The sequence below is a fragment of the Plectrocnemia conspersa genome, unplaced genomic scaffold, assembly GCF_051122295.1.
Source record: "Plectrocnemia conspersa isolate PC_06_02 unplaced genomic scaffold, ASM5112229v1 ptg000001l, whole genome shotgun sequence".
In the NCBI taxonomy this organism is placed as follows: domain Eukaryota; kingdom Metazoa; phylum Arthropoda; class Insecta; order Trichoptera; family Polycentropodidae; genus Plectrocnemia; species Plectrocnemia conspersa.
Genome location: NW_028277165.1, coordinates 15,934,875 through 15,947,625, shown reverse-complemented (window position 1 = coordinate 15,947,625; position 12,751 = coordinate 15,934,875). Strand labels below are relative to the sequence as shown.

Below are 12,751 nucleotides of genomic sequence, written 5' to 3'. Positions count from 1 at the left end.
GAATCATATAATTTTTTCAAGTAAAATAAGAGAAACGAATGAATGGAACGACTACTACTCTTTTGAGCCACCAAGTATTTTGTTACCAGAATTAGTATTCTTGAATATATTATTCAAATTAGATTAATTTGATTTTACATTGACAAAATAAGCAAAAATAGCTTTAATTTTGCTTTGATGTTGATTATAATAGGCACATATTAAATACACACATTTAAATTAGAAACAGCGGAATTTTCGTTTTTAAAAATTACAAAAAATATGCTAATTATTGTTTTACAACGTGATTAGATAATTGTTTAGCATTCATCATATTGTGATTTTTAATAATAGTAAAGGAATAATGGATTAAGTCCTATTTTAGTAGAAGTGTGTAGCTTTCTAAAAAACCTTTTTTCAAAATTGTTGATAAAAGCTCTACAAATAATATTGTATTATCACAATCTAAGTACAGATAAGATAACAACGCACTTTAAAACTTTCTAAAAGTTTCTAGAGTTGTGATTATAGCTTTATATATTTCAAGGGCAATAACCCATTACCTGTTCAATTAATGAATCATTAATCGGTCAATGACGCCTATGTATTTTATGTTTAAATGCATGAAAATGTATTATAAATTTCAGATTTTCTATCTGATCATAAAAATAATTCTTTAATATGTGATCAGGATTTTATTATTCTCGAAACTTCAAGATTATCGAATCTAGACTAGAATGTAATGTTTTGTGGGATAAATATGTATTTTCGTTATTTGACGTTCTAAACTAGAATGTATCGTAATAAATAATATTAACCATTAATACATAAATGTATATCATTCATTATATTTTTTCCATACAATATATTAATTAGTTTACCAAATAGAGTAAGATTACGTAAGCTCAGACGTTTAGAGCATAAGCAATGGAAGTTTGGAATGGATAAAAAAAAACCGAATCACAGTTCCAATTCACAAAATCAGCATAATCATAGTTAGGGATATGCTTACAAAATTGTCATTTTAAAATATTAAAAAAAAATTTGCATTATTAAAAATAATTTAAATCGTAAAAAAATCTTAATTACAATTAAAAAGAAGGAACTGTTTTTAAATCTGCTGTTAGTTTTTTGTTAGGGTAGATTTTATTACTTATTATCAAGTTTTATGAAAGAAATGCGCCATACGTAAATTTTACTGTGCAGCAACACCGTTGTTTAGATTGTTCTAGGATCTCTCTATGGCAACACAAGCTGAAGGGTCATATGGCGGAGCTTGCTGTCAAACGTCAGTCCGCGACCGAACGCGGAATACGGAGGTTGTCTTGTTCGACGACTCTTTGTTTTCAAAAATGAACTTGTCTTTCGCGGGATGCGGCTTTCTGGGGATCTACCACGTCGGGGTGGCAGTGTGTTTTCGCAAATACGCGCCCCATCTGCTCTTACACCGGATATCGGGCGCTTCTGCTGGAGCCATCTCGGCCTGCTGCCTTCTGTGCGACCTTCCTCTAGGTGCGACCCATCTGTCAAAATAGACTTATCAGCTGACGTCAGTTTCACGCGTTTTCGCTCGAAGGACGCTGCCGCGTAATAGATCATCCGATCCGAGATAGCAGTGCGATGCTCGCGGTGCAAAGCACGCTTTGTATATTGTAATAAAATATAGATACGTCACGTTCGCTGCGAAATTACATCTAAATACGTATTAAACCGCGTTGTTTACTTCCGTTTGTATACTTATTTTGTTTATGTCGTTATGTAGAGCGCGCGCGACTTTCACGATTTTTTACCGCCTCTATACGCTGTAAATAATAGCATCTAGAATTTGAAAATGGAACCTGTTTTAAACGAGAGTTAAATGCCAAATTTCACTTTTGCGACGTGTAGATTCTGCATACTTAATGAAATGTTAAAAACTCAAAAAAATCAAACGAGTTATATACTTTTAAATAAATTCGAATCAAGTTTATTTAAAATAGCTCGATTATGAGTCAAGAGAAATAATTTTCGCTGTTTAAATAATATTTATGTAAAATGGCCCAATTTCGAATTGTTATGCCCTCGAAAAAAAGCAAATATTTAAATAGACCATTGCGTAGTGTAGGATCTACTTAATTAATATGTTGATTTTAAACGGCACAATTTCGATTGTATTGATTAAGTTTTAAATAATGTCGATTTTGAATTGTTACGACCTTGAGAAAAATAATAAGTTGAACAAAACTTAAATTCGATCTAATATTGAATTAAATCATCCGCAATCTGGAAAACTCTATCTCGACTATTTTGTAACCGAAGCTCTTTGAGGAAGGTCGTCAACCTGACCCTACCACCTACTGCCACCGGCGATGGATGTTTTTGTTCGGCGTTACAAATTTTATTTTTCCTCCATAAATCAAAACATTGCAATATATCAACTTCTTTGTAAATTACCTTTCGCCCTACATCCCAACCACGGCAGGAAAATAGATTAGAATATTGTATTATTCAAAATGTTTTACAAACCTTCCCCCATCTAAAAATATTTCATACTTTCACTTAATTAAGTTACTGCGAAGAAATTTTACCATAAGAAATATACAAAAGTGGGCGGTTGATATAAAAAGGTTGACGACCCCTGATTTAGGCAATCGATAATGTATGTATGAGGCTTTTATCAGTTATGAAGAAAGATCAATGTATTTTTGAATGTCAAATATATACATAGGTAGGGGTGAGTGTAGTTTTAAATTACAAATTACAAATAAGCGTGTCAGTATAGTTACGTGTTTGATACAAATATTTGTAGATATACTTTTTAAAATATTCTTATTGCCAACTCTTACTCCGCAATGAACAATACTCGCATTATTATACGGCAAAATTACCCCCACTCTCCTCTCAAATTTCCACAAAGTCCACTGCTAGTATGGTTTAAAATTTTAAAATATTTTACATACTATAACATAAAAGCGATCATTGACATATCTTTTTAGAATTGTTTGTGTTTCAGCTCTCAGCAGCCTTGTCTTTGGCGGTTTCCATAAATTATGTCATCGACACTGGAAAACTTTTAAAAACCAGCTTAAAATTGCTTCGATTGTTAATTTTCGTGTTCTTTCGTGCTTATCGCATCTTTCGTTTCGTTTAATCTCCAAAATTACAATACCTATCATTTATCACTATTGTCTCTTGAAACACATTTACGGTTGTTCAAATATTTTAAATGGCTCGATTTTAAGTTATTATGTAAGAGTATGCTTAAATATTAATTAAAATGCCTCAATTTTAAATTGTTATGGCCTCGAGAAAAATTCAAACAACACAAAACAAAAATTTTTAATTTAACTTTTGTGTCATATTTATATATTGTTGATTTAAATGGCTTAACTGTTATGACCTTGAAAACCATTCAATTCCATTTTTTTATTTTACTCTTGAGTCGTGTATGATAAGGTGACCAGGCGTCCTTCTTTGTTCTCCTTAAACAAAAAATTACGAAATGACATTTTTTCAGCTCCCTTAACAAATTGTCCTCTTCGAACAAATCTTTTTTTAGTATCCTTCTTTGGTATTTTCAAAATCTGGTCACCTTATATAATAGGTCTTAGATATTGTTTATTTATGATTTCGGGTTGTTATGGCCTCGAGAGAAATTCAAATAATTTAATCGATTTTCCAAATCTCTATATACATATTGTATATGTGCATGACTAATTTTATCTATTGTGAAATTTAAATTATAAATCGATTCTAAATCACTTTCATCTTTTTCATGAATATTCCTTTATGGACATTTCCTTTTCAATAAAAGTTGTCTTTTAATTATTAAATGCAAAGCATATTACGATAAAAACGTCCAAAATGTTATATCTGATCGCAGTAATCTCCATAATTGTAAACTTTACAAGAAGAATTTAAAATAAAACATTTTCTTTCTGAGTGGAACGAAGTGTTATCAAGTGATTTTCACCCTAAAGTGGAGTTATCCAATTTACACAGGGCCAACCCGAAAATATTCAATGCCCCATACTCTAAAAAAGGTCATCTGATTTTTTTTTACATTTAGTGAAGTGACCAGCTTTTGATAAAATCAAAGAACATTAGAAACAGGTCATCTGGGATTTTTTTCGTTTAGCAGGAGTTTAAAAAGAACAACAAATAAAAATTTCTGAGGTGACCTTTTTTTAGGTTTTGCAGCATCCCTAAATGAACAAAAATTCCCAGATGACATTTTTTGCCCGCTTGTTGACACAAACTTCCAATACCGTGTTAAAAATCAAGTAGCGTCCCCATTCTGATTAAATGGTGCCCCCCTTCGAAGTAATTTAGGCTAGCGCCCCGGGTGACTGCCCGTAAAGCCTGCCCCTGGAGCCTTATTAAAGGTTACATAGATGATCTTAACTTTAATTTAATTTGTACACTGAATGTGTTAGGTTCGTATCGTTTGTGTGTAAAGAATCATAACAGGTGATCCAACTTCATTAAAAAATAATATCACCTCTGGACCTTTTGCAGCAGTCGATCCTTTTGATGTAATTTTCAATAACTTTTTGTATATTTGTCTGATTTACACTGCTGCCAACATAGGAAACTCGAATTGGATAACCTGTATAAAATCTCTTTCATTCTCTAATAAATGTATTATAATATGAATTTCCAGTGTGTTTAAAACGATACTAACAAAGTTTATTAGGAAAATATCAGTTTTTTAATAAAAAATCCAAAAATTTCTCGCTGCGTTGGCAAATAATGTTATTATTTTGCTTATAGCGGTTTTTAAGATCTAAGTCAAATGGATTTATATGATCAAGAGGGGGCACGAATCTACGTAAATCTTGCTGACAGTAAATCATAAAAAATAATACCGGTTTAATCTGGTAGTTCTTTGAATTTGAGATAGAAGGGTTTTTACTAATTTTTCTATACTGCATATAAATCAATTTTATCTTAAGTTATCTCGTTAGGATTTTCCACGATCGATAAAAGCATATTATATATTGTATTAAAATTGTTGCTTTTTTTCCGTAACATTTTTTATGAACAGGAAAAAAGTGTATGTTAAAAACAAATATTTTGTGATATACATCATCATAAAAACTAAATCGAAACTAAGCCTCAAAGAGGCTTAGTTTAATTATTTATTTAGATTTAGCGCAGATCAAATAAGAAAGAAAAAATAATATTTTCGCACTCATGAAATAGTTAAAAATGCTGCTTTACATATACTTTCAATTTCTCTTCCTTTCCAAAAATTTTACGTAATAATGAAAAAACGCCGATAATTATATGTTAATATAATCTTTGTCATGATTAGGGATTCCAATCCCGGGCCAAAATTTTAATACCGGGATTTCGGTATTGCAATTAGTCGATCCCGGGATCCCGGGACCAGTCCCGGGATAATTTTCATGTTATTTTATTGATAAAAATAATTTAAAATGAATAATACAATATTTTTTTACATCTGTTTTTTATAACGTACAATGTATAAAGTACGTATAATTTTAGTCTTGGACTTAAAATAGAAAATAATATAATAAAAATAAAAAAGGGAAGGTCTTATTTATTTATTTGAGAAAATAAAAAATGAACTTTTGACAATGTATGTACATATGTACATTCATAGACACAATTAATGGAAAACATTATTTTGGAAAAAACTCACGAAGTAACATCAAAGCATCAAGCGTTTCATCATTTAGCCTAGATCTGATTTTGGTTCCTAAGTAGCCTGCAGCTGAAAAAGCACGTTCAGACTCACAGCCTCAAAGATTCACAGATGACACGTGCAACTCGCGCAAGTTTGTATACGAAATATAACGATTTTGTCAATAATAATTCGATTGTGCTTGATAAATCAATCAATCCAAAAAATTCGGGATTATGTTTTATAATCCCGGGACTCATCGGGTATTGAAAATCGTTCGGGATCCCGGGATCCGGGATCCCGGGATTGGAATCCCTAGTCATGATTATTCTAGTAGAGCTTAAGTATTGTTATTTTGTAGCTTTTTAAACCACTCTAATATTGATAAGATTTACACAAATTCCATGAAATAAAATTAATGTTTATACAATTCCAATAAAACTTCTAAACTTTCTAAAACCATTTAATATTTCTAGAATCGGGTTGATTGCTTTCTATGGTTCTGCCGATAACCGTTTACCTGTTAAATGATTAACGTACTATTAACTAGTCAATGTTATGTTATATATTTTTGCTTAATCATAATAAACATTATCGCTTACTTAAAATTATACAAATATTGTATACATATTTCATAATGCAAGAGCATCCAATATGTATTGCATTCTTGAATGAGTTTTTTATTCTTGAAACTTCAAAATTATTGATTTTTTAGACTATAAAGTTATTAATATTCATTATTATGTCAATAAAATTATTAAGGCTTAAAATTACTTACAATATATTATTTGTTAATTAAGTCAGTAAAAAGTATTAGATTACGTACACTTAAAAAACGAGGTGAAAGATTCGCGAAAACATAGGTTTGGGTTAAAAAAAAGTTTTTTTTTGTAATAAAAACAAGCAATCCTCTAATAACAATTTATTCTTTTGTGACATTTTCTATTTATATTACTTTTTGAGAAAAACGCGAAGCTTATAGCGACACGGCTTTATATATCAAAATTTTAATATTTTGTGAAAAAAATATTTTATATACACACTTTCTGAATAATTAATGTTCTCGAAAAAAAATCGATTTTTAGATATTTTTTTTCAATAACCATTTTATCAAAATGAAATCACTTAAGGGCCCCAATATATATGTAGTTGCAAAACAATAATTACTATTGTGTAAACACACTACTTCAACAAATAATAATAGTGAATCTATCTCATAAATCAATCTGATGTGCAATAAAGTATTTTTAATCAAGTTTAATAAAAGTAATATAAATAATACTATTGTTTTGAAAAACGGTAATACCATAAATATACATTAGGTTTATATGATTAACTTGGAAATTGCTCACTTACAAAGATATACAATCAGCTGTAAACATTTCCCTTTTTCATGTGATGTACTTACATGCGTAACAAGCAATATAATCATCTCAACGCGGACGTCATTGTTTGTAGCATCTTTTTATCCTAAGCAAACAATTAATTTATAAACAAACAATAGGCATGAGACAGACGATATGAATCGTCAATGACAGAATTACTAATATTTGCATATAAAGTCAACGTATGTTTTCAAAAAAAAAATGTTATCAAGTTCCCTTGTTATTGAGGTTTATTTTGGAATGCTAAAAGTTTTTTTTTTAACATATATTTTTCTCAAATAATCATTATTTTGATTGGCGTTTTTTGTGTTGTTTGTTTCATAAAAATGGCAGCATGTTTGACCTTTATGTATGAGAATTAATATTTACTATGTGATAAGAATGATTAGTCGTGACACCATAGATTGAGATATCGATATGCTTCGGAATCCGAGTGTTTAATGTATTTTACTATTTGTATATTGTATATTAATTTTTGCATTAATGATATTTCAGGAGAAATAACCAGCGATATTCTGCGAGTCGTGCGGGAGGCTCGATCGGGATCGTTGGGACCATTCAGTCCTTCGTTCAACGTACACAATTTGTTATTAGAAGGTTTAGTCAAGAATTTACCGGACGACGCTCACATCAAAGTTAGCGGCAAGCTTCACGTTTCGCTCACTAGAGTCTACGATGGAAAGAATGTCATAGTATCTCAATTTAACAGTAAAGAAGATTTAGTACAAGTAATACAACATATATTTTCATCTCTATATTCATATTCATGAAATGTAATACTTATGTTGATTATATTTATAGGCTTTATTAGCATCGTGTTTTATTCCGGTGTTTTCTGGAATGTTGCCTCCTCGTTTTCACGGCATTCGCTATATGGACGGTGGCTTCAGTGATAATTTGCCAGTCTTAGATGAAAACACAATAACCGTTAGTCCATTTTGCGGCGAAAGCGATATATGTCCTAGAGATTATAGTTCGCAGCTATTTCATGTGAGTATATCAATCGATCTCTTATCGATTGCGATTGTTTCCTTATCTTATCATATATCATTGCTCTGAATCTGACCTTTTAATTTAGGTGAACTTTGCGAACACAAGTATCGAATTATCCAAACAAAACATCGTCAGATTCACTAAAATATTATTTCCTCCGCCACCTGATGTATTGAGCAGCATGTGCAAGCAAGGCTTCGATGATGCGCTTAGATTTCTCCATAGAAACAATTTGATCTCATGCACGAAATGCTTGGCGGTGCAATCTACGTTCCAAATCCAAGATACTATTGATGACTCGATGGATTATGACCCCGAATGTGTAGAATGCAAACATCACAGACAGGTACGATAAAATACTAATTAAATTTATATATATATATATATATATATATATATATATATATATATATATATATATATATATATACGTGTGTGTGTGTGTGTGTGTGTGTGTGTGGATTTTTAGATTTTCGCGAGAAAATCTAAAAATCCACACACAGACAGGTACGATAAAATACTAATTAAATTATATATATATATATATATATATATATATATATATATATATATATATATATATATATATATATATATATATATACATGTGTGTGTGTGTGTGTGTGTGTGTGGATTTTTAGATTTTCGCGAGAAAATCTAAAAATCCACACACAGACAGGTACGATAAAATACTAATTAAATTTATAAATATATATATATATATATATATATATATATATATATATATATATATATATATATATATGTGTGTGTGTGGATTTTTAGATTTTCGCGAGAATAATTATTTTTTAAATCTCGGGATTCATCGCGATTTATGCTTAATTTATGCGACGGTCGCAAGTAATTCGTGATCATGGTCGGAAAATCACGGCCGAAATATAGAATACAAGTAAGCATAAATCGCGATGAATCCCGAGATTTAAATATATATATATATATATATATATATTTATTTGAGACAATAAACGTTTTAACGACTTTCTGTTTAACGATTTTTTTTATGTACACTTACAGGAAGCTCTCGGTGCAAATCTTCCTAATAACATCATGAGCGTTTTGCAGAACGCAATTGACTCGGCGAATAAAGGAATAATGAATTGGATCTTCAAGCACCGCAGTATGAGATTGCTCTCGTTGTTGACCATCCCGTGCATGCTGCCGGTCGATATAGCCTACGCCACTTTCACAAAGTGAGTGCACGCTTTCCTTCGTTATAAATCACCTTACGTAACAACATGAAAATAATTTTAGTATTATCGGTACCACGTATGAAACTCGCACCGTAAGATATGTGACCTTAAGAAACGCTAACGTTTATAATAGCAAATGCATGAAACGATTAGACACGTATCAAAGGTAATAATTTTTGTGTTGTGTCCGTTTGAGCTTTTTTTGTACGTGCAATAAATTTATATTTAACATTGCCAAATGATCAACTCTCAAGCCGACGAGATCGTCATTTTTATTAGATCTGAATTATCGTGCTTATTGTCTGATAACAGATGTGACACTACGTCCTTAATCTTTAACATGCATTTGATTACGTATCAAAGTTCAATCCATCTTAAATTAATATTCTGAATCAGATAAAAATATTTTCGCATGAATTAATATGAAAATATTTTTATTATAATAATTAATTATTTCAATCATTTTTTCACCTTATTTTCTACAAAACTATAACTCAACTCTTTTAAAATTGTGCACCACTAGGTTTTGTATATCACATTCAGTTTTATGTAGTAATTTTATAACATAAAATATTTGACAATTACTACTAATAAAAGGCAAATCGAATATAAAAATATATTCGCGCTAACAATAACCAATAACATATATACATATATACAATATTTTCTAAACAAAACAAAAATAAACCATTCTCTTTCTAACGATTTTTTAATGAATTTATTTTACAAAAAAAAATATATTTTATTAAAGCAAAGTATTACAAAACCAATTTTTGAAGTGGCTAAAAGAGTGACTATTACAAAAAATATATAAGCACCAGAAAAAAGCTATCGGTGGGCAAATTTACAAATAAATCAGGAAGCAAAACTTTTGCTATTATAATGCATATATTTCACTTAAATTTAATTGTATATATTAATGTTGTCCTTTTATTTTGTATAAATACAAAAACGTATTATATCATATTATGCTCTTATTAGTTATGAGCTGTACATTAAGTAAAAATAGACCTTTTTAAAAAACATCCCAAAAAAATTTTTAATAAACACTGATCCTGTGAAGTTTTTGTTAATTTTTTTATTATAGTTGTAACTTATATGTAACTATTCATTATTTATCTCTAGATGTCTCAGTGCAGTTCTGCTAGTTTTCATTCGAAAGATTTTTTTATGACAAAAATGAAAGAACTATACCCAGTACATTTAATTATGCTATTATTGCCTTTAAATATACCTTCCTGTTTCTTTCAATAATCCTGCTACACAAAATTTGGAATAGTTCCATGACATCAGTCGGATACCTTTTGATGTCGTAATCTTTTTGAAATATACAATAATTCATCAATTAACACTATCTTATCGTTTGGAATGAATCATTTTTATAGGATCATTGTCATGTTCGATTTACATTTGTAATAATCATCTTTCAAACCTTTGTTTTTATTTATTGTACATTTTTTAAGGTCTCTTTTAAATTTGACTTAATAAATTAAAGTAACTATTATATTGTAAATATATCAAATGTTTTAATTGTTTAATATACAACTATTTTTTAACTTTGTCTAATATAAAGCTATTTCTGAGATCGCAAATTTTGAGTTAATATGAGGCTAAGATATTTTGAGTATAAATATTTTTATTCAAATGGTGGTAAACTGAATCAATCATCGCAATGCCTAGCCTGCAATGGCTGCACTGACACACTACTATAAAATTAAGATAAATTATGTATATACCTTATTTATATTGTCTATTTTTTAGATTAAAAGCATGTCAACCAAAGATGAGTTTGTCATTGTGGTCTGTTTGGCGAATGCTTTTACGGCAAGCTCAAGAAGCATCTTGTGGACCAACTGGAAGCTTTCAAAAAACTCACGGAACCACCCTTTTATCCGAACCTTACAAATCAAGGTTTGTAAATTTACTCTAGTCTTATATACATATTCAATACCTTCAAATTATTATCTGTTTTATAAATATACATTTTTTATAAATATAGACATTCACACGCTACCATGTCAAGAATGGGTACCGTGGATAACTTCGAAACTGTTATGTTAAACCAAGACCTGGCAGGCGACGATACCTTTGACCAAATTTTGCAAGTTACGTCTCACCAAGAAGCGATTTTAGCATATTACTACATGGACGAAAATAATAAGGTACATAAATGAAATTTTATCTCACGGCGCACCCCATATACAGAAGCTATTGAATCATTAAAATATTATATTATTGCTCATGAACTCGGTGTTGATAACCTCAGATCTAGTGCAACATCAAATGGGAAGTGTGACCTTCTTTTTGTGAACATAGGCGACTGATCGCCTGCGAACGTGTGATCTATATTATAATGCAACATATCTAAAGAGTTAGATATCATCTTCCATTGTTTTGGTGCAATATAAACGCATGATTTATTGCTTTATTCAATATCTCGATATTGTATAATAGTATGTTTGAGATGTAGATGTCACTCACGTTGATGTGTCATAAAAATCGTATATTTTTATCACAGTTCAAATTCCATGTTCTTTGTTTTAGAATATTGTTTGTTAATTTCACACGTAACGGTGGAATGTTTTTTGTCTTTTCAGGTTAATGTGACTGAAATATTCGACGTGACTGATTCGGAGGCTGAAGGATTCCAATCTATATCAGAGAAGGAAGTTAACACACAATTAGAGTATGATAATGACTGGGCTGATGATCAAATCAACCTCTGTGATAATGGTTAGTAAACCTTAATTAAAGTAAATATAAATAATAACGAACGTCTCATTCATCTTATCGTATTACAGAATTGGAAGGTTTATCGGAAATTTCGTCCGATGAAGCAAACGAAAAGAATATGATGTCAGATCCTGAAAGTGAATGGGGACACGAGAAGTCGATAGATTATTTTTCCAACGATGAAAATTCAGACCGGCCGGAATCTGATCAACCTCAAATGAAATACATCACGGGTTGAGGCAGATACTGAAGCACTGTAATATGAAAATAAATGATTGATTCGCTGATTTTGTCGGCAGAGAGACTCGGTTTGAACAAACAAACATTCCTGCACTTTTCATGTACAAATTTGTAGTTCATATAAAATGTAATGTTAAGCGTTTCTAACAATATAAAATTTTTGTTTTATATAATTTTATCAATTTGCGTTGCTACATATATTTAATTACCCAACTTTCAATAGCCTTTTCAATATTGTGACAGATATTGAAGTTTTTTATTTTCATTGTAGATATTATATTTTTTCTTTTCAATTAGACTGTGGTAAATTTTAATTTAACAGGAATTTTACCAAATATACCTATTAGAATTAAATGATTTATATATGTATTTATAATTAAATATATGTGATATTTTTTCTTAAGACTAATGAAAAGCTTAGCATGTAAGAAAGAACATATTTCCTAAGTTATATTATGGCAATTATTAAATATTGTACTTATTTATACATTCATTTTTATACCAATAAATTATTTAGTTAATATTTTCGTATTATTTGTTATTGTCAATAATAAAATTATTTCTTTTAAGTTTCTGTGGTT

General features: G+C 29.9%; 1 protein-coding gene across 2 annotated transcripts; it reads left to right on the top strand.

Annotated features, from left to right (window-relative positions):
• Positions 1–1,270: 1,270 nt before the first annotated feature.
• Positions 1,271–12,691, top strand: LOC148238987 (1-acylglycerol-3-phosphate O-acyltransferase Pnpla3-like). Of its 2 annotated transcripts, XM_088187996.1 has the most exons (10): positions 1,271–1,491; positions 7,489–7,721; positions 7,795–7,983; positions 8,072–8,332; positions 9,022–9,197; positions 9,259–9,363; positions 10,959–11,108; positions 11,197–11,359; positions 11,795–11,930; positions 11,999–12,691. In XM_088187996.1, the coding sequence occupies exons 1-10, from the start codon at positions 1,332–1,334 to the stop codon at positions 12,166–12,168; spliced, it is 1,743 nt and encodes a 580-aa protein (XP_088044122.1). In that variant the 5' UTR covers positions 1,271–1,331; the 3' UTR covers positions 12,169–12,691. The 2 variants fall into 2 exon arrangements, with proteins under 2 accessions (XP_088044122.1, XP_088044129.1); XM_088188003.1 differs by lacking the exon at positions 9,259–9,363.
• The last annotated feature ends 60 nt before the right edge of the window (positions 12,692–12,751 follow it).

Coding starts and splice junctions, on each gene's coding strand:
- LOC148238987 (XM_088187996.1), top strand. CDS start 1,332: ATGAACTTGTCTTTCGCGGGATGCGGCTTTCTGGGGATCTACCACGTC. Junction 7,722..7,794: donor GTAAAGAAGATTTAGTACAA/GTAATACAACAT, acceptor TTATATTTATAG/GCTTTATTAGCATCGTGTTT. Junction 8,333..9,021: donor AATGCAAACATCACAGACAG/GTACGATAAAAT, acceptor GTACACTTACAG/GAAGCTCTCGGTGCAAATCT.